This window comes from Thunnus maccoyii, chromosome 1, assembly GCF_910596095.1.
Source record: "Thunnus maccoyii chromosome 1, fThuMac1.1, whole genome shotgun sequence".
Classification (NCBI taxonomy): Eukaryota; Metazoa; Chordata; class Actinopteri; order Scombriformes; family Scombridae; genus Thunnus; species Thunnus maccoyii.
This window is the reverse complement of record NC_056533.1, coordinates 14,061,088-14,080,929: the sequence shown is the minus strand read 5'-3', so window position 1 is coordinate 14,080,929 and position 19,842 is coordinate 14,061,088. Positions and strand designations below refer to the sequence as shown.

At 38.9% G+C, this 19,842-nt stretch overlaps 1 protein-coding gene and 1 long non-coding RNA gene across 2 annotated transcripts in view; both read left to right on the top strand.

The window, feature by feature from the left end:
- The window catches only part of trpm7 (transient receptor potential cation channel, subfamily M, member 7), a 42,159-nt gene extending 30,637 nt beyond the window's left edge, over positions 1-11,522 (top strand). The window contains exons 23-40 of the mRNA XM_042433639.1: positions 76-208; positions 441-619; positions 926-1,058; positions 1,376-2,178; positions 3,296-3,390; positions 3,619-3,715; positions 3,845-3,921; positions 4,037-4,074; positions 4,392-4,420; positions 5,001-5,054; positions 6,297-6,341; positions 6,630-6,695; positions 8,132-8,415; positions 8,522-8,604; positions 9,222-9,427; positions 10,060-10,111; positions 10,258-10,364; positions 10,614-11,522. Coding sequence (XP_042289573.1) covers positions 76-208; positions 441-619; positions 926-1,058; positions 1,376-2,178; positions 3,296-3,390; positions 3,619-3,715; positions 3,845-3,921; positions 4,037-4,074; positions 4,392-4,420; positions 5,001-5,054; positions 6,297-6,341; positions 6,630-6,695; positions 8,132-8,415; positions 8,522-8,604; positions 9,222-9,427; positions 10,060-10,111; positions 10,258-10,364; positions 10,614-10,726 — 2,594 coding nt within the window. The 3' untranslated portion in view covers positions 10,727-11,522. The remainder of the gene's footprint in view (positions 1-75; positions 209-440; positions 620-925; positions 1,059-1,375; positions 2,179-3,295; positions 3,391-3,618; positions 3,716-3,844; positions 3,922-4,036; positions 4,075-4,391; positions 4,421-5,000; positions 5,055-6,296; positions 6,342-6,629; positions 6,696-8,131; positions 8,416-8,521; positions 8,605-9,221; positions 9,428-10,059; positions 10,112-10,257; positions 10,365-10,613) is intronic.
- Positions 11,523-13,026: 1,504 nt separating this feature from the next.
- On the top strand, positions 13,027-18,324 carry LOC121900531. Its single transcript, XR_006096987.1, has 4 exons — positions 13,027-13,115; positions 13,443-13,537; positions 16,909-16,985; positions 17,408-18,324. It is a non-coding gene; the product is annotated as an uncharacterized LOC121900531 (long non-coding RNA).
- Positions 18,325-19,842: the final 1,518 nt, after the last annotated feature.

Sequence of the window (19,842 nt, the reverse complement as noted above, 5' to 3'; positions counted from 1 at the left end):
TGTGTGTGTGTGTGTGTGTGTCTATGTGTGTGTGTGTGTACACTCATCCTAATAGGCTCCTTCTCTTCTTCACAGTGTGTGCCAATAACAGTGAGGAATCAGTAAAGAGCCTGTGTACAGCAGGAGTGTGGCTGACTCCTCTCCTACAAGCAGTCTACCTCTTTGTACAGTATATACTAATGGTCAACCTCCTTATCGCCTTCTTCAAGTGAGTGCAGAACATTTATGCATTTATGTTTTATATTTCTAATGTTCACTTGCATGCAATGGTTAAAAATATATTTTTATGGCTATCCTAATGAAAAATAGTATGCTAAATAGAAGTGTGAACAAATATAAAACCTAAACATGTTTTCAGTTTTAAAGAAAAAAACTTTAAATATTACCGGCATTCGTCTCAACATCATTATCCTCAATGTCATTTCTGAACTGTTTTCCAGCAATGTGTATCTGCAAGTGAAGTCGATTTCCAATCTGGTGTGGAAGTACCAGCGCTACCATTTTATTATGGCCTACCATGAGAAGCCTGTTCTCCCGCCCCCCTTCATCCTCCTGTGCCATATCTACTCTCTCTTCTGTATGTGCAGAAAGAGAAAGAAGGAGAATACCTACGGACCAAGTATGATCACACTACTGTCAACTGTCTGGCAGAAACCTCATGTGTTCTGCATATAGATTATTAAATAAGGGGGGATATTGAGCAGTTTTTGCCACTGATCATAAATATTTTTCAATGATTACAATTATTTTAAGTTGGATTGATTTGATTCCAGTGATTTTGAGTTTTTTAAGTGTTTTAAGTGTTGCTGCTTACCACCAGCAAGGACAACAACAGTATCAAGTCTCTGCTCTCTGTTGATAAAGACCCTGTGGTGCAATATCCTGTATCCTGCACATAATCCATAATGGATTCTCCCTCTTTCAGAGCTGTTTCTCACGGAGGAAGATCAAAAAAAGCTTCATGATTTTGAGGAGCAGTGTGTGGAGACGTACTTTCATGAAAAGGATGATCAGTTTCACTCGGGGAGTGAGGAGCGTATACGTCTTACCTCAGAAAGGTGGGGTTGTTATTGCCCTTTTTTGAGGCAACGTTCAAAAACATGCAGTGTTTAAAATTAAATCAAACGATTAAGAGGAATTACTAAATTTAAATTTACTATAAATGAGTAAGAAAAATCTGACATTTTCCAAATGAGTTGATGAATATGCCATGCGACAGCACTGTTCATTAATTTCAGAGTAGATATTAGTTCTTTATATTTTCATTTTAACAATAAAATATTTTCATTTTTACAGTAGTTGTTAACAATAAGTATAGCAGGTAACAAAAGCTGAGTTGTGGGTGACTAAAGCTACTGTTTTCTCTCATTTCCAGGGTTGAGACCATGTGTCTGCAGCTGAAAGAGGTTGGGAACAAGGTCAACTTTATAAAACGCTCTTTGCACACACTGGACTCCCAGATTGGACACCTCCAGGACCTCTCAGCTCTGACTGTGGACACTCTGAAGACTCTAACTGCCCAGAGGGCATCAGAGGCCAGCAAGGTCCACAATCAGATCACCCGGGAGCTCAGCCTCTCTAAGAACGTGGTCCCCAGCATCGCCCCTGTGGCAACAGACACTGGCCCCCAATCCAAATCGTCCGTGATAGGCAAACGTAGTGTCGGTGCCTACTTCGGCTCCTCTTTTCCCCAGGCCGGGGTCAACATAGCAGATTCTCTTTTTGGGATTGGCGTAGGGGGAGGGGCTGGGACTGAAAGTAGCCGGAGAGTCGGGCCCAGCCCTGGAGCAGGACTGGGGCTGGACCCCAACCTGAATCCAGCAATGAGCCCAGAAAGGAGGGGCTTGTTTGGGCTCGGGCACCTTGCTGCAGAGGATGGCTCCTCAGGCAGTGCCGGCTCCAGTGCCTTTGTCCAAAGTGCTGCAGCCATTTCCCCACCGGAGCTGCGTCTCCGAGGCCACTCTCTCACCCAGAGTAAGCTGACCCGTCCACAAGAGCCGGGCTATTCCGACTCCCCATCCAGCCTGCCCAATGTGCCCTCCCCTGGGGCTCAGTTCCACATCAGCAGCACCCCTTCCCAGCCCAGTGGCTCCAGCCACCCCGAACTCGCCCTAGCTGGACTTTACCAGCAGCCCCTCCAGCCAGACAGCACCACTGTAGAGTTTGGTGCGTTTGTTGGTAAGTATGAGAATGAGGCTGAATCTGGTGTTGATGAGAGGATAAAAGAGAAGGATGAGAACTGTGTGTGTGTGTATCCTACTGTTGTCGTTGTTTCGACTTCGGGCTCTGCTCGGTCTGCCTGCTTGCCTGCTTGCGTTGCAAAGCCTGACAACACAGAGGGGTTAGGAGCTGGGGAGAGAGAGAGGGAGGGAAGTTTGGGATACGTGAACGAGGCTTTCTGTGACGACGAGGGCAGATCAAGCTCTCTGAGTAGACGAGGAAACAACACTAAAGCTGCCGGTCAGATGACCTCATCACCACCGTTTGACACCCACGAACCTAGCAGCCTGCCAAGTTTCACTCACGCCCGTGCTGCGGCATCCAGGAGACCCCGCAGACGAAGGCACAGGGAGTTGAGTTTGTCTGGACCAAAGGCTCCTCCAGCGTCCTGCTGTGAGGTTCAAAGTGGGTCTGAAGTCCCCGTTGGAAAGAGGAACATGGCAGGAGAGGCAATGAGAGGTTTGAGTTTCAGTCTAGATCAGGGCTGCGTCTGCCGGGTGCTCAGGCCTGTCCATCTCCAGATCAGGATCCCAGTAAACCTCTAAAGCTGGTGGCTTTTCCTTTCCTTTCTCCGCTCCGTCTGGACCTTTTTTGTTTGTTCTCTGTTCCTGGGTGGCTCTGAGGTTTTCAAGTATGATGTGACAGAAGCATGAATGATTGGTTGACTGGTTGAGGTTTTCTATGAATAAGGACTAACTGTTGATTTAAGGATGTGTTTGGCAGGTGGAGGTGAAGGGAGGAGTTTCTCATAAGAATCAAATGTTTGAATTGTGATTATTTCACCATTGTGGTGATGTCAGCAGATCGGACTGTGTGTTTTGCTTTCTTTGTTTTGAATGCTTTACAGAAATTGCTGTAGATTTCCTAATGGTAGCAAACAAATCATTCTTTGATTGTTTTGATGGAAACGTTACAGGCAAAGATTACGAAAAAAAAAAGTATATTCAAATTTTTTGTTTTGGGGAATGTGATTTGGTGATTGAAACAGCAGGTTAAATTACACATCATTGAAAATACTAATACATTTAACACACACTCAGTCTGTGGTGTTCTCACTGTGTCTTTCTGGTTTCAGGACATAAAGACAGTTTGGACCTCCAGCACTCCACACCCAAAGAGACCTCCACCTCTAGCACACAGCACAGCCCGGCCACACAGACCAGACCGCAGGTGTGTGTGTGTGTGTGTGTGTCTGTGTGTGTGTGTGTGTGTGTGTATATATCATTGTATGGTTGTTTTGTGCTTAGACAGTAGCATACGTCATTTTTAACTCAGAGGAGCTTGTAGTGTGGAACATTGTCTTAAACCTATTAAAGTCACTATTAATCAGTGTGTAGGAATAATGTTTACTTTCTCATACCTTTTCCTCTTCGTCCCTGCCTGTTTTTCTGGTCACAGGGTCAGCCTGAAGGTCACGGTCACATCAGAGCAGTCAACTCCTACGCTGGCTTCACAGAGTTTGACAGGAACCCGGCTCTTCTCCATCCTGACTCCAGTAAGCTTACGATACACAAATAATGTGAATTATTTCAGTTCTCTGCAGCCCATAAATCACCAGCCGTGTCTGTGAACAGTTTTTCTGGTAACACGTGATGGTTGGTGATCGTTCGTTGTGTTTCTGTAGCTCTGACGAAGAAGGACAAGAGCAGAGTGTCAGCTGAAGACATCCTCATTCATGAGGACCCCAGAACTGCAGTACTGGTAAGCAGTGTGTGTATTGTAAGTAGAAAAACACATCTTTGTGTACTTAAACTCTTGTTAACTTTATAAATTCCGGTTTATGTCATTGTTTAACAACTTCTCATTTCTCTACCAGGAAAGAGTTCAGGTCAAATCAGCCCAAGCCGGCAGCCTGTAAGTAACTTCCTACACACACACACACACACACACACACACACACACACACACACACACACCCTTGTTACTTTATAGGAGCTCATATACAGACACAAGTCAGACCAGCTTTTGTCTGATTTAAGTCAATGTCTGGTGCTTGTTTGTCTCACATATTTAAAGCCAGCACACAGTGATAAACACTTATTGACGCCACCAAATGTAAATGCATTACACAAGCTCCTGTGTAGATTTGTAAGTCAGACTGCTATACATGTAATCTTTTGTTCAACTAATGCCTTTCTTTCTCTGTCTTTGTCTGTCTTGCTCCCCGTCAGTCGAGCTCCTGGGGAAGATAAACTAAACGGTAAGATCTGTCGTTTTACTGTCGTTCCTCCATCTGAATGGTTCGGCTGGGTCTGACTCGTTCTGTCTGAATCAGCTGGTTCAGCAGCATTACATGAACACTCTTATCACAGTGACATTTGACCTTTTCCCCTTCCTTTCATCCTTTCTGTGTGTGTTTGTGTGTTTGTGGTATCCATACAGTAACATGGGGACAACCGTTTTTCTACAATCCATAAATAACCTTTTTACTGTATTTCTAGTGTTTTATTCAAACATTGTCTGTCTTTGGTTTGGTTGTGACATTGCTTTAACAACATCATAGTGTTTTGAAAGACAACGGGTCACGGCGCCTCCAGAATAGTGTAGAATAATTAAAGGTTTATTCCAGACAAGGTGACAAGAATTTGACTGATAATCTGAGGCAGTCGAGGAATATCTCAAATCTTTACAAACTGGTCACTTCACTGGAACATATCAAAGCCTTCAGGCCTACTTGCAGACACTGCATCATACGATAGTTTTTCAGTTACTTATACTTCATGTAGGTGTAGTAATGTTGCTGGATGAAAGCTTCATCGTGCCTCATTTTGTGGTTACAGCCGCAGTTGCTCTCTACACACCACGCCACACTCACCTCGGAGCCAGAAAGGACTGTGAGTAACCTGCACTGACCAACCAAACAGCACAAAGTTTTTTTTTTTAATACCATGAATACCTGCACTCGCAATTGGGGCTGATTAGTCGACTGAAAAGTAATGAACTATTTTGATAAATAATTAATGTTTCAATTGTTTTTCAAGGATTTTCTGCTTCTCTCAGTTTTATATAACTGTGAATTGAATATCTTTGGACAAAACTAGCAATTTGAAGGTGTCACCTTGGGCAATTTTTCACAACTTCTTCACATTTAATAGATTAAATGATTTAATGAGTTAATGGAGAAAATAATCAGTAGTGAAAATAATTAAATTTCAGTCCTGCTCCCAATATTTACCATTTCTTAACAGAAAGACCAATGAACTGATGACACTAAGAGGAAGGTCTGGCAATGATAATATTTATCATCTAGCATGAGAAAACAAGGAAATTCCAAAAAAATTAAAATTTATTTAAAAAAAACCCATAAAGCTCAGGTTTATATAATGTTTACATCTGTAACCTTCTGACTTTGAATTATAGAAGGAATCACAAATATATTATCATATTTGCACATTTTTATGACATTCTCATGCCAGTGCAGAGGCATTATGTTTTCAGGTTGTCCTTCCATCCCATTCTCGTGAACGCAGGAACGCCTGAGAAGAGAGAGAATTTCATTACATCTGGCACAAACATCCACTCGGACTCAAGGATGAACTGATTAGAGTTTGGTGGTCAAAGGTCAAGGTCACTGTGACCTCACAAAACACATTCTTGGCCATAACTCAATACACTAATTATGACACACAAATGTCTAAGTGACATTTTATATGTCAATATAGTGATACCTCATTTCACCAGAAAATAAACTTGATGCCTTTTTTACTATATTCCTTCAAAGTCTTCATTACAAATATTACATGAGCCTGGACAAACATGGATGTAAACTGCAATTTGACTGGTTGGCGGAGGTGTACAACCGTGAGGCGGTGTTTACCTAGCAACAGAATGTACTTCCAGTAAAACTGTTGCACTAAACTTTAGCATGATGCCTGTTTCTGTGCCTCCGTTGTTGTGAAGTAGTAAAGAGACATCTACTGGTGGGTACTGGAACAACTCAGGGTGTTTTTGTTGGATTAATGCGCTCAGATGATTGATCAGTGATCACCACTGGCAGGTTCACTGACTGCCATCAATTATTTCTGTAGAACATTTTGCAATAAGATTAACAGTCAACTTTTTTTTTTTCTCTGTAGCTATTGGCTCACCTTTCAAGCCCATAGAAAGCTACCAGTACTCAGGTGAGATATGGATTCAAGAGAATATGCTGCATTATTATGTTTTCATGTATTATTTAAGTTTCCAGAATCAGTAATTAGTTTATAGGTGAAGACAAAGAGCAATTAATAATCATACAAAGTAGTTTTACCTCTGTTCACTCCTCTACTGCAATTGTATTAACTTGTGTGTGTGTGTGTGTGTGTGTGTGTGTGTGTGTGTGTGTGTGTGTGTGTGTGTGTGTGTGTGTGTGTGTGTGTGTGTGTGTGTGTGTGTGTGTGTGGATGTGTGTGTACACCTTCCCTCTGCAGCTGTCGAGCGCAACAACTTGATGAGGCTGTCCCAGAGTATCCCCTTCACCCCGGTGCCCCCTAGAGGTAAGAGTGGATCACAGTGCATTCCCAGATATGTCAGGTCAGCTGATAACCTTTGCCGACTGTTCTGAGGAACGACGGCAGGCAGTTTGAGAATGAGGAAGTAAGGAGACAGATAAGAAGACTGTGGTTTCTACGTTGTTATTTCCCCTCCCACACCTGCAGCTGTTTGCCCAAGCTATCAAATAACAAAGTGTAGGTGGCATCTTAAGCATGTGTGTTGGCAAACCACCGATTTGAAACATTTTGATGTTGTAGTTTCGAGTGGTGGGCATGTTGTTGTCACAGTTTTGCTGCTAGTTTTCTGTTGTTGTCACTGTGAATCGTTCAAGGAAACTCAATCGGCTGATTGCCTTTAAATGTAAATGGTTGTGAGTCATGTGATCCATGCAGTTTCTAGCCATTTCATCATGATGGTGTTATAAGGAGGTGGTTGTTTATTTGCAGTCAACACAACACACAGTTTGTCTAAGAAACAGGCAGCAACATGGCATTTTTAAAACTGAAGCAATATTTCTACTATTATCATTTCATCTTAAGAATCCTGTAATGTAATGTGTTGTGAAGAGCTACCAGCACTATCACAGCCTGCAGCTTTATGCAGCTTTTGGCAGCTCTCAGCTCATAGTTTTGTCTAATCAGTCTTGAACAAAGTTGGAGACAAATCATGAAAAAGACATAAATCTACAGAAAATACACAGAAATATCTGGCCAAAGTAAATGCTTAAAGAAGCATTCGTTATCAGTAAATACTTGTCTAAAAGCTTTGGAGAAGTTGTTTCAGAATCAGCTGGCATTTATTAGCTGTATTTATTCTTGTCATACAATACCTCATAACTGCATCATCCTGAAACTGGCCCAAGGAACTTTGTTTTTTGTCATCTTCCCCTCTCTCTGCCCTCAAATTTCCTGTCTGATTCTGTGCTGTAAATAATGGCAAAAATGCCCAAAAAGTAATCTAAAAAGGAAGGAAGTCAAATACCTAGCATACCCACAGAGACCCACACCCATCATACAGAGTTAATGGATCAAATCTTGACTGAAACACCAGTGCAGTGAACATCAGGGCTATATTTAAAGCCATAAAGCAGACTTTATGGACATACAGCAGCACATGTTGCTCTTCGTCTGCTGGATGTGTAAGTAGGTAAATATTTGCTAATACATCAGCCGGATGCACTTTATGATACTAGACCATTGTTCTTTTTGCTGTTTTGGGATCTTTTTTGCCTCCCAGTGGTCAAAGTGTGTAATGCAGTGTCATTTTCAAGTGGTGTTGTTCTGACACAGAGAAGGATGAGACGGAGACGGAGGCAGGGAAACAGGAGCAAACACAGAATCTGACATGTTAGAGTTGATTTTAGAAATATCACACTGTAATCTTATCTCTACAGCAGGAGTGTGTCTAACTCTGACCTGCCGCTGTGTGTTTCTTTAAGGTGAGCCGGTGACTGTGTACCGTCTGGAGGAGAGCTCCCCCAACACCATCAACAACAGCATGTCTTCCTGGGCCCAGCGGGGCCTCTGTGCAAAAATCGAGTTTCTCAGCAAGGAGGAGATGGGCGGAGGACTGAGACGGGCCCTCAAAGTGCTCTGCACTTGGTCCGAGTACGACATCCTGAAACCAGGACACCTGTATATAGTCAAGTCCTTCCTTCCAGAGGTGGTCCAAACCTGGCAGAGCATCTACAAGGAGGACACTGTGCTGCACCTTTGTCTCAGGGTAGGGAGCACAAACATACCACGATACTCATGTAAGAGCCTCCTACACAAAGGTGATACAGTGAAAAGGTGGTGTGTGTGACCGGTTTTTCCCTGTGACAATCCAGGAAATTCAACAACAGCGAGCCGCTCAAAAGCTGACATTTGCTTTCAACCAAATCAGACCGAAGACTATTCCTTATTCACCAAGGTAAACACACACGCAGGAACACACACACACATCCTAGAAGTGTTTTCATGCTTTATTTTCATGTATTTTTTATTTCCGTGTGTTATGCAGTCAGGTCACAAGATTTGCGTGTCTGTGGTTTTTCAAGGCCTGATATATATTTAGCATATCTAGCATAATTTAAAGTAGTACAACATATGATTTATACACATCAACACAAACTCTTCCTTCACCCAGCTAGATTTTAACACTGCATGCTTGTTGTGAAGCACTGGTCATCTCTAGCATTATTTCTTAAACAAATGCACAAAATTTGCAAAAATTTGCAAGTCTATTTACAGGCTTCATTTTTTCCGCATTTACTCTCTAGATATTTTCCTGTGGTTTTACAGCACCTATTGTTCTCTTGCTTTCAAACTGCATATTACATGATGCAAAGCAGCTCTCACTGATAAACGCTTCGAAACATTTATGATCCTTTGACATCATCTCATCCTGGAATTTGATTATTTTATTTTCAAATTAATATTTGAAATAAATATTTCCTTGTTCACAATTCTAAATGCATTTAGATGCAATGTAGATTTACAAGTCAGAACCCGAGTCTTTAATGTGGCTGTCACTGTGTGTGTGTGCAGGTTTCTGGAGGTATTTCTGCTCTACTGTCACTCTGCTGGACAGTGGTTTGCCATAGAGGAGTGCATCACTGGGGAGTTCAGGAAGTTCAACAACAACAACGGAGACGAGATTGTCCCCACCAACCTCCTGGAGGAAACCATGCTGGCCTTCAGCCACTGGACCTTCGAGTACACCCGCGGAGAGCTGCTGGTGCTCGACCTGCAGGGTAAAGACACACAAGATGTGATACATACAGTATCAACACACTGAGTCCCTTAACAAGCAATCAAGTGAATTTATAGAAAATGTTTTTTGTTTAAAATTGTTTCCTTTACACGAGGACAACACATCTCCACATTCAGTACAAGGAATAATCATCAATACATCATCGATAATCAGTCATGAAGATGGGAGAGCTTGTTTTTGTAGTAGTTATGAGGTTCACATAGTGATGTAGTTCACCTGTTTCCTGTGCGTGATAATCAATTAATCGTTTGGAGTCATTTTTTATATTAAAAAAAGTCCAAATTCTCTGATTTCAGCTTCTCAAACATGAATATTGTTTCTGTAGTCCTCTATAAAATAAACTGAATATCTTTGGGTTGTGGACAAAACAAGACATTTGAGGACGTCACCTTAGGCTTCAGGAAACATTTTGTAGATCAAACAACTAATCAATTAATCGTTAATTAAATTAATCGTTAGTTGTCACCCTAGTGCGTTTATATTACAGCTTTTTCTCCAGTTACAGTTTATTCTACTAAATTAATGAACTGCCAGTGCACCTATCAGTATTGATATTGTTTTCTAATTAACGTTTTTGATAATGAAGCGTGTTTGGTGTGTTTGTCTCTGTAGGAGTCGGAGAGATTCTGACAGATCCATCAGTTATAAAGAGTGGTGAGAAGGGGTAAGTGCACTTTTAACAATTTCTCACACGTCATTCACCTTTTTAATTGATTTATTTAGCTTCTTGTGACTCACTTTTGAATAACATTTCAACTTTATCAGCCACTTTTTTTTTTTAAATAACTTTGCACTTTGGGACTCCTGCAGGTCTTATGATATGATATTCGGACCCGCCAACCTGGGAGATGATGCCATTAGGAACTTTCGTGCAAAACATCACTGCAACTCCTGCTGTCGCAAACTCAAACTTCCTGGTGAGGGATATTCTACAGCTGCCATTCAGTTGCATCCTTACTAAACTGAATCACTCCCCAATTGTGCTAAAAATCTTCGAGCTTTAAGGCAGCATTTACCTACCGCCTTGGCTGCTGGTTAATCTTAATTTAGCGTATTTTACCGGTGATAAACCTCTGGTGATAACTGGTGATAGATTTATTGTGTTATAGATATATTATAGTTTTATAACACTTTTTTTTTCCTTTTCCCTCCCTCTTATTGGTCAGATCTGAAGAGGAACGAATACACGCCAGATAAGGTGACATTCCCGCAAGATGATCCTCCCAACCCGGGGGGCGGCGTCAAGGAGTCCCGCCAATCAATGAGGCTGATGCTGTGATCCCTTTAAAGCGAGAAGGCGAATGATCACGAGGCTACTCTGTTCTGATCCATTTAGTCAAAGCCAAGGAGCAGGAAGACGTATCCAATCAACTGGAAGAATCACACCTGTGTTTCCATGGAAACCAGTGCATGCAGACTGTGTATTGTTTTTGTTGGTCCCACCAAAATGCTGTGTCGAACACAATTCAACCATCTTAACCTTTGTTTTTTAGTACATAAATGGGGGGGTAAAAAAGTTTTAAACATATTTTGTACAAGTTTATGAATTATATATATATATATATATATGAACTGGATATATGGACAGGTACACTATCATTGCGGAGGGTTTATTATTTATTATGAAGTTTGAGACGTTGCCTTGTTTTAACAAAAAAAGAACAAATCTAAGTGCATTGTACATCTGTTACAGCAGCTTCAGAGAGGAACGCCTGCTGAGATTCAGTCACTGCAACGCTGCAGTTTGCCACCAGATCATTTTTTTAAATGTATAAAGACTCGTATCACAACTTTTTGTCTCTTAGTTAATTAAAAGATATACATGAATTTGAAAATCTTGTAAAATATGGGCAGATTGCAATGCAACTTTTACAGAACAATGTATGTAATTTTATTGTATTGAAAGTGTGTCCACCAAAATATTGCTGATAGTTTTTATTGTTACAAAGGTACTATTGCTATATCTTTGTCATCAACTGTTGTATGAGCAAATTACAATCTAGTGTATCTTATAGATACTGATATCTGGCATGAGCTGAACAGATTAAAATATTTTATTCAGGGGAACTGACGAACTAAGGGTATTACTGTATACATTTTGTACTGGAATCATTTTAAACAAATAAAATGTTAAAAAAGCTTCAGCAACATCGCTCAGGTGTTACAAGTGTTGTGATAGGTGGCTTATATTCAGATTCAAACCGAGCAGATTTGCTCCCTGCAGTTTGTAAGTGGGCTGTGAAGATGAAACAGCAAAAGTCTTTCAGACACAGATGAAACTGGTCATCAGTATTTGAAAGATTTTCCCATTTTTTTCTCACATTCTCATATTTATTATGGTAACATTAGAGCAGAAATGATTAGTTGATTGATTGAAAATGAACCGGAGACTATTTTAATAGTCTAAACATTCACTGGCTCCCAAATGTGAGGATTTTTAATTCCTTTCTTTGTCTTATATCATAATAAACTTCATGTGTTTTGAGTTTGTCAGTTGGTTGGATTAAAAAAAAAAAAGCAAATTGAATGCATCATCTTGGTGTCTTGGGAACTATAACAGGCATTTGTAACTATTCTGGCATTACAGACATTTGATTAATTAAGAAAACAATTGGCAGATTAATTGAAAACAAAAAGAATCATTAGTTGCATTGTGGAAACGTCCCTGTTCACTCAGAAATGTGTTAAGCTTATTGTTACTTCACTTGGATGTTTGGGCTTCACTGTGCAGAACGATGTATGTGTGATGTGGTAATATGACGCCTCCAGTCAATCACAAATTATTAGAATATTTTTAAATGTCTTAAAACAAGTCTGGAGAGGATCTTAAAATGTTGCTGACTGCATAGTGTCCATCATCAGTGCAGAGCAGTGAAGTCCTGCAGATGAAGGGTGGGTAAATTCTTGACAGTATGCCTGCAGAAGGAGACAGTGGGTCTGGTGTTTGAACAGAGGCCTCAGATTCCTCAGTTGGACAGCAGCTGCTGGTTTATGAATCAACACACAGTAACCTCTGTTCACCTGAAACACGTCACCTCTGATTGAAACTGATAGACTCGCCTGAATTAAGCCCGCTGAACGTCCCTAATCTGAATGCACCTGCGTGATAACACACTGCTTCTCTCACTTCTCTAAAACGAGAATGTCACAGAGGTTTGACTGTAACGGCCTATATCCTCTCACAGTCTGTCATCACTTCACTTGAAGGAGAATAAGAATTTAGTGTGGCATCTGGTTCTTCTGCTCTGCAATAACACTTTTCATACACTTTGTAGAGGTTTTTGGCTTACATTTCTTAAATTGTGCACTTTTTGTTGTGTTAATTTTATACTTATTGTATTGTTGGTCAATTTGGCTTCAGTGAAATACCAGGAAGACAACAGCAGGGGAGGAAACTACAACTGTAACATGATACTGAAACTATACTGTCCATGTGGTTGGTTTGTTTTTTTTGGTTTGTTTTTTTCAAATTTAATAATGATGTGTACACTGGACAGACTGGTCTGCCCTCCCAATGGGTGTGGTTTACCTCATAACATAGAGTCCTATAATCATGACTTTGCATTTTATTCAGATCAGCTTTTGTCTGAGTGTTTACAGCTCTACATAAACCACTGGTTTACACGAATCAGCCACTAAACCATGACTACAGTCACCATTGAATATTGGTAAGTTTTTAACTTTATTCTGCTGGTTAACCTTGTGCATTAGACAGTCTGCAGAAAATGTGTGTGTGTGTGTGTGTGTGTGTGTGTGTTGAGAAATAGATACATAGTAATGAGGAAACTAGTGTCTACAGAACATTTCCTGTCTTTATGCACAATGATGTGACAATTTCCCAGTTAAATTAACTTAAGGGTTCAAATGAAGCTAAAGGACCAGGAACAAATAGATGTATAGACTTAAATTAGGTACATATTTAAATTTTTCATATTCCTGTTGGCTAGAAATACAGAAACTCTTATTATATAATCAAGTGTTTTTTTGTGTTACAGTAAAGGATGAAGCTATGCGTACCGCTACCAGGAACTGGCTGGTGCCATAAGGCAGGTTCCTGGTGTGCAGGTGTCAGGAACCAAGGGGAGGCCAGGTAAGCTGCTTTTTCTTTCTCCACTCATATAGTGCCGTGTGGAGGCCCATTTCAGCCAAAACGTTAAATAAAACCATGGGAATGAGAAAAATTAAAATACTCATGGAAAATCGTGAGTTGCTATATCAAAAATCTGACTTTTTAAGACAAAGTTAGAGAAAGTAAGTCAAAAATTTTAAGTCATAATTTTGACTTACTGTCTTATGTCATAATTTTAACTTTATAAAGTTAAAACAAGAACATTTTCAAACCTATGAGTACTTTTTATTTCACAGTAAGCAATCACTCCATAAATACTTTTTGTAGACTGGTAGATGAAGAAGTAGAAAATAAATTTGGGGAACTATCACATATACTGAAGTGTGAGAGAAAGAATCTCAAACATGCTGAAAGAAAAGAAAAGAATGTCACAATAAAGCCATGTGACAAAGGAGGTGATACAGCCATAATGGTCACAAGTAAGTAAAGTGAAAAAATAAATAAAATGTTGATGATAAAAAGTTAGCAGGAAGTTACTACTGAATCCCACAGAGAACTATATACATGAGTTGAATACTATTATCCAAAGAGGTCAAAACAATAAATGGATTACCGAAAAAGAAGCAAAGTTTTTGCTCAATAGATTTCCAATCACACCTGTAATTTATGGTTTACTCATTGGTTAGGGGTCGTCCTTCATATATCAAGGATCCAACTGATTTCCTTATCAGGATTGATTCAGTCAAAGATGTAATCACAGTGATTGGTTGGTGACTCTCAATGTAACATCTCTATATACCAAAATATTACATGACTTGGGTTTAGAGCATTGGGTTTAAGTTATTTCTTTAACAAACGGGTAGAGCAGACTCCCCCTAATGGGTTTATTAATGCAGTTCATCCTTAATAACAATGTATTTTTATTTGAGAATGATTATTACAAACAACAGTATGGTTCAGCCATGGCTTCCCCTTCTGCTTACACATATGGATGCATCTTCATGGGCAAAATTAAGGAAGGCTTTATTTACAACAACAATAATTACAACAACAACAATATTTATAGACAATATATGAAGCATTATTCCAGATTCAATGACGACATCTTTATAATTTGGTCAGGTGATGAGGAGGAGCTTTCAAAGTTCTTTTCTTATTAAAACTCGTGTATTGAATCAATTTCTTTCTCGATGGAAAAGAGTTTAGAATCTATACACGTTCTTGGAAGTTAAACTAATCAAAGATGGAGACAGAATAACCACAACAATCTCCAATGTCCCTAAAAAGAAGTTTACCAGTGAGTCAACTTTACAGGCTTAAAGGCATCTGTAGCACAGAAGATGAATTCACCCCACAAAGCAAGAACATGTTGCACGGATTAAGAGAAAAAGGTTATTCAGAATCATACCTGCACTCAGCGACAGAGACTGTGAACATTACAGAGAGAAAACAGTTATTTGTTAAGACAAATAAAACAAAATTATGTTTGAACTTATAATCCTTTCAGTTCAGTTATTAAATCTACAGTTATGAAGCATTGGCATATTCTGTCATCCGACACTGAACAACAGTTTTTAACATCCTCTTTTGTTCACATATAAGAGAGCAACAAGTCTGAGAGATGGCTTGGTGAAGGCAGATTCACATACAACTAGACCGAAGACATTCATTTTGGGAAATTCCCCCTGTAGATCATGCAACTCATGTGGCAAGATGGTGAAACCTGACAAATTCAATGTCACACACAGAAAGGGAGTACAGAGGAGTACTACTCACCTACACAACCACAACCCATGTAATTTATCTACTATTCTGTCAATGTAACAAATACTATATAGGTCAAACATCTCAAAGTTGAAAATTAGGGTCAATGAGCACAGACCTAGCATCAGACATATAGATATGACATCACCGTGGCACGCCATTTCTGTGAACATGGACACAAAGTTGAGGATCTTAAATGTATTGGAATTGAAAAAACGTGGCTCAACTGAAGACATGGTAGTCATGAAAAATTACTCTTACAACAGGACTGTTTTTGGATACATCAGCTAAAAACCCTTTATCCTGCTGGCATGAATGAAGAATGTAAATTGATTACTTTTCTATAAACATGAGTCAGGTGACATTATATCTTCCAGAGTGTTTTCTGTTCCTGCCATTCAAAAAAAGTTCAAGGAATAACGAAAATTGTTCAAAATTGTATTATACCATTTTAGTAATTGTAACTTAAATAACAGATATATCTTTGGAGGTTGTACTGATCCCTTGATTATGTTTACATGTTTAAATGATTGCCAACTATTGATTTGTTCCAATTTATGAACGGTGAGAAACCTGAGGTCCATGATAATAGCCATAGTTGTTTTGGAATATATTTTGTGAATAATGCTAATTTTAAATATTGTTGTTTCAGTATGTCTAACTGGATGGTTGATGTACTTCAGATTAATTTATTTGGAATTACAAATAATTATAGTATCGCCTCAACAATCTCCATGAATCATTGTCTCTCTCTCTGTGTCTGTGTCCCCTGGTTGAGTGCGTCTCTAGATCACCCTGCGATCCTAGAATTTGTCTATACTGCCTATGCCAGTTCTTATTTTTTTCATTTTTATCATTACCAACTTTTCATCCCTTTTTTTTTTTTCTTTTTGGCAGCAATGATCTTCCATATGCAGTTGCAAAATGTCAGTTTCCATGTCACATATCTGCACATCAGCCTACATTACAGCCAGACTAATACATCTAGGGAGGCAGTGTAAGATATCCAGAAGCACAATATACAGTAATGAGATGGACGGAATATAAAGAAAAAACAACCATCATATTCATATTTGTTTGTCACCCTACATAGTTTTCATATTTTTTAAATGTGAAACTGGAGCTGCCTTGTTATGCTCAGTCACCAAGTCAAAGAGTTTTAGCTTTAACATCTGTGCCACCTGCAGAAAATGCAGGTTACAGCTGCAGTTTTTTTCTTTTTTTTAGAGACGCTGTTTGGTATCGCCTTTACCACCTGCTTGTCAAAATAATATAAATAAAAATGGGACCTTTTTGTGTCACACTAACTATGAGCTGATATCAAAAAGTCAAACTGAAATATCCACCTATCCATCTTTTAAAAATGTTGGGTTAACATTTCAAGAACTTAAATTAAGACAAAAAAAATGAAAATACTGCTGTGAAAATACACAGTCCTAACTCATCTTTTAGCAGAGCCAATGTCTGTTTCATACTGCGCCCACTGTCTCACAGAAATCTGTTCTAGTGCAAAGTGCAAACACAGACAATATGTGAAAATAAATAGACATTATGAACCTTGGCACTTCTGTACTTAATATTGAATTGGTTGTATTTTCATTTTCGTTGTCTTATTTTCACCTCCTCAGACAGTTTTGAGGTGTCACTGAATGGTGAAAAGATCCACTCCAAGCTGGAGACAGGAATGTTTCCTGATACTACACAGGTTAGTGTGTTAGTGAGATAGATGTCTATGAGCTTTAAAAAGTGAAGAATCTTATTTAAAATATGGCATAGGCAAAAAAATTGCTAGTATTAGTTTTAATAGACTGCTGGTAATTATTTAATATGTACATGTTATATAAGTGTATCAGTTTATCTTGCTTTTAGTCTCTGTTTTGGTATCACATAGTTAGTTTATTAGTTTACAGATTTTTCTTTAAGCCAAATTGGCCTGTCAAAATACAGTAGAAATACCAGGAAACATTGATATGGTCATCATTTGATAAACAGTGAAGTCATCTAAGTTAATTAAATTTAAATGTAAACAATTTCAATTCTCACAAGGATGCAGTTAAAAAACAAATCACAACAAAAGAAAACAGTCCAATATAGCAGCACTGAATTTCTTGTGTTTCATGTAACCAGATGGTGGAGATGGTGAAGAAGACGGCTGGTGGGGGAAAAGCGGAGAAAAAAAAGTCAAAGCTGTTTAATCACAAGAACAAATGCACTCACCATTAGAGGATGAAGGATACAACAGAGGCTATATTCACACTGCAAGAGCAGTACATGGTTTGTCACTCTCTCACACCTGCTTATTTGAATACCAAAAAAAAAAAGGATTTCAAACATTAAAATTTGACACATTTGTATTTGTCAACCAAAATTAAAGCCTTTAAGTTTCACTGTCAGCCATGAGAAGATCAGACCATACATTGTCTTCCTTGTGAATAAAGACAAAGCCGAGAAGATGATGAGAGAGCTTTGAGGAGCTGGGCACTGATTCGTACTTCTGTTTATGAATGTATGCGCAGAAAACATAGTGGGTGTGTACACGATGCAAGACGAGAAGCTTTTCAGCTGGCCTGTAGCCTGAGAAACTGCTCTCATCATGTCGGTCTCAGGAGTGGGAAATCAGAAAATAGAACTTTATTATTATTATTAAGAAAGTGAATCAGTATTTTCCCCAAAATGTCCATTTGTTACTTTAATCTTTGTGTGTTTGCAGACAGAATGTGCAACACTCATTACATCTTCCTTGTCATTTATACTCTCAAACACATCATGAACATGGACTCAGATGTATTGTATATTCAGATATATGCCCTACTTTTTCAAACTGTTCCCTGCGTGGTGTTCGGTCGTGATGAGCTGAGCACTAATCTAATCTATCTGTTATGATAAATATTAAATCAATGGCAAATGTTACACATGAAAAAGAGATATTTATTTTGACACGGAGCATGTATTTTAACTATTTAAACAACTTACTGATGTACTGTTGTTTGTAACTGATTCCAACAACAACAACAAAATTCCAGAAATGCAATAAAATATCACTGAAAAACCGATGTTGTGATCATTTCTGAAGATTTTCACGCCGCTTGGTGAACAGTTAGTGAGCTGTTGTGTAAAAGGAGGCTACGCAGGCTGAACTGTAGTCAAATTTCATCCTGTGTAGTGATCAGCACTGACAGTGCTGACTGTGCGCCTGACAGACTGATATGATCGTCCACCTGAACAGAGATCACAGTGTCTTCAACTTCCTGAACTGTCCCCGTTCCAACGTCCGTCCCTCTGTTTCCAGCAGATCTAATCAATCACATCAGAGGAATCATGATGGGATGGAAATGCACTGCTTCCTGTGCAGACAAATTACATCCTGGCATAACATGCATGTGGAGTTTTTATTAATTTATCTTTTTTTTTATCTGGGTGTGTGCTGGGTAGCATTTAATGATCCTAAAATCTCTCCAAACGTGCATACCAGCAGTGGAATAAGTATTCACATACTTTACTCATGTAAAAGTACCAGCACCAAAATTCAAAAATTCTCCATTATAAGTAAAATTATACTGAAGAAAAATACATAAGTATTATTAGCAAAATGTACTTGAAGTATTCAAAGTCCTTATTTTGCAGAAACACACCATATGAGAGTGTTAAATTACTTTATTAGAAAATCACTAGTAACTATAGCTGTCATATAATTGTAGAGAAGTACAAAGCCTACAATATATTTCCCTAAACCTAGCAGAGTAGAAGTATAAAACAGAATGAAATGCAGCTACTCGAGTAGAGAACCTCAAAATTGTACTTACTGCAAGTACAGTACTTGAGTTAGAGCTGGGCTATATGCGACAATACTGTAGGGATGATTATTGGCACTTTCACAAAATATTTACATAATGATATTTTTTATAATATTTAATCATCATCAGTAATGTGGATATAGTGACTAAGTAGGTAAAGACAAATAATAGAACAGTCTGGTAAGTTCAGAAAATTACATCATTTTACTGTAATGCAGCCATTAAAACCAGGAAAAGACAACACTTGCGTCATATCACCATATTACGATATCCAAACTGTAAGATGATATCTAGTCTCATATCATGATATCAATATAATATTGATATATTGCCCAGTCCTGACTTGAGTATATATAATTAGTTATATATAAGACCATATGTGTCGGAGCAGTCAGAGAGCTCATCGAGTTTCTCATTACTATTCTTTGACGCGGCGTCACAGAAACATGTCAGATCAGTGAGGATGTGGTATAAACCGCATGTCTAGTTGGCAGCAAGAATAACCCATCAGGAAATTGATTGCCAACCTTTAAAGGGCCAGAGAGCTGAATCCAGATGAGACAGAGTCTCATCACATCAATCACCAGCTTATAGAATAAAACAAATGAAGCAGATATATTGAAGCTCCTCAGATTTTTAAATCAGTTATGGGGGCTGCTGTACTGCCCATGTAATCTCTGTATTATAATCCATAAAATAAACAGATAGTGATAATAACAAGAGATCTGTCTGCTGTTTGTGATGCTCTGTTGGGGATGGTGGATTAAA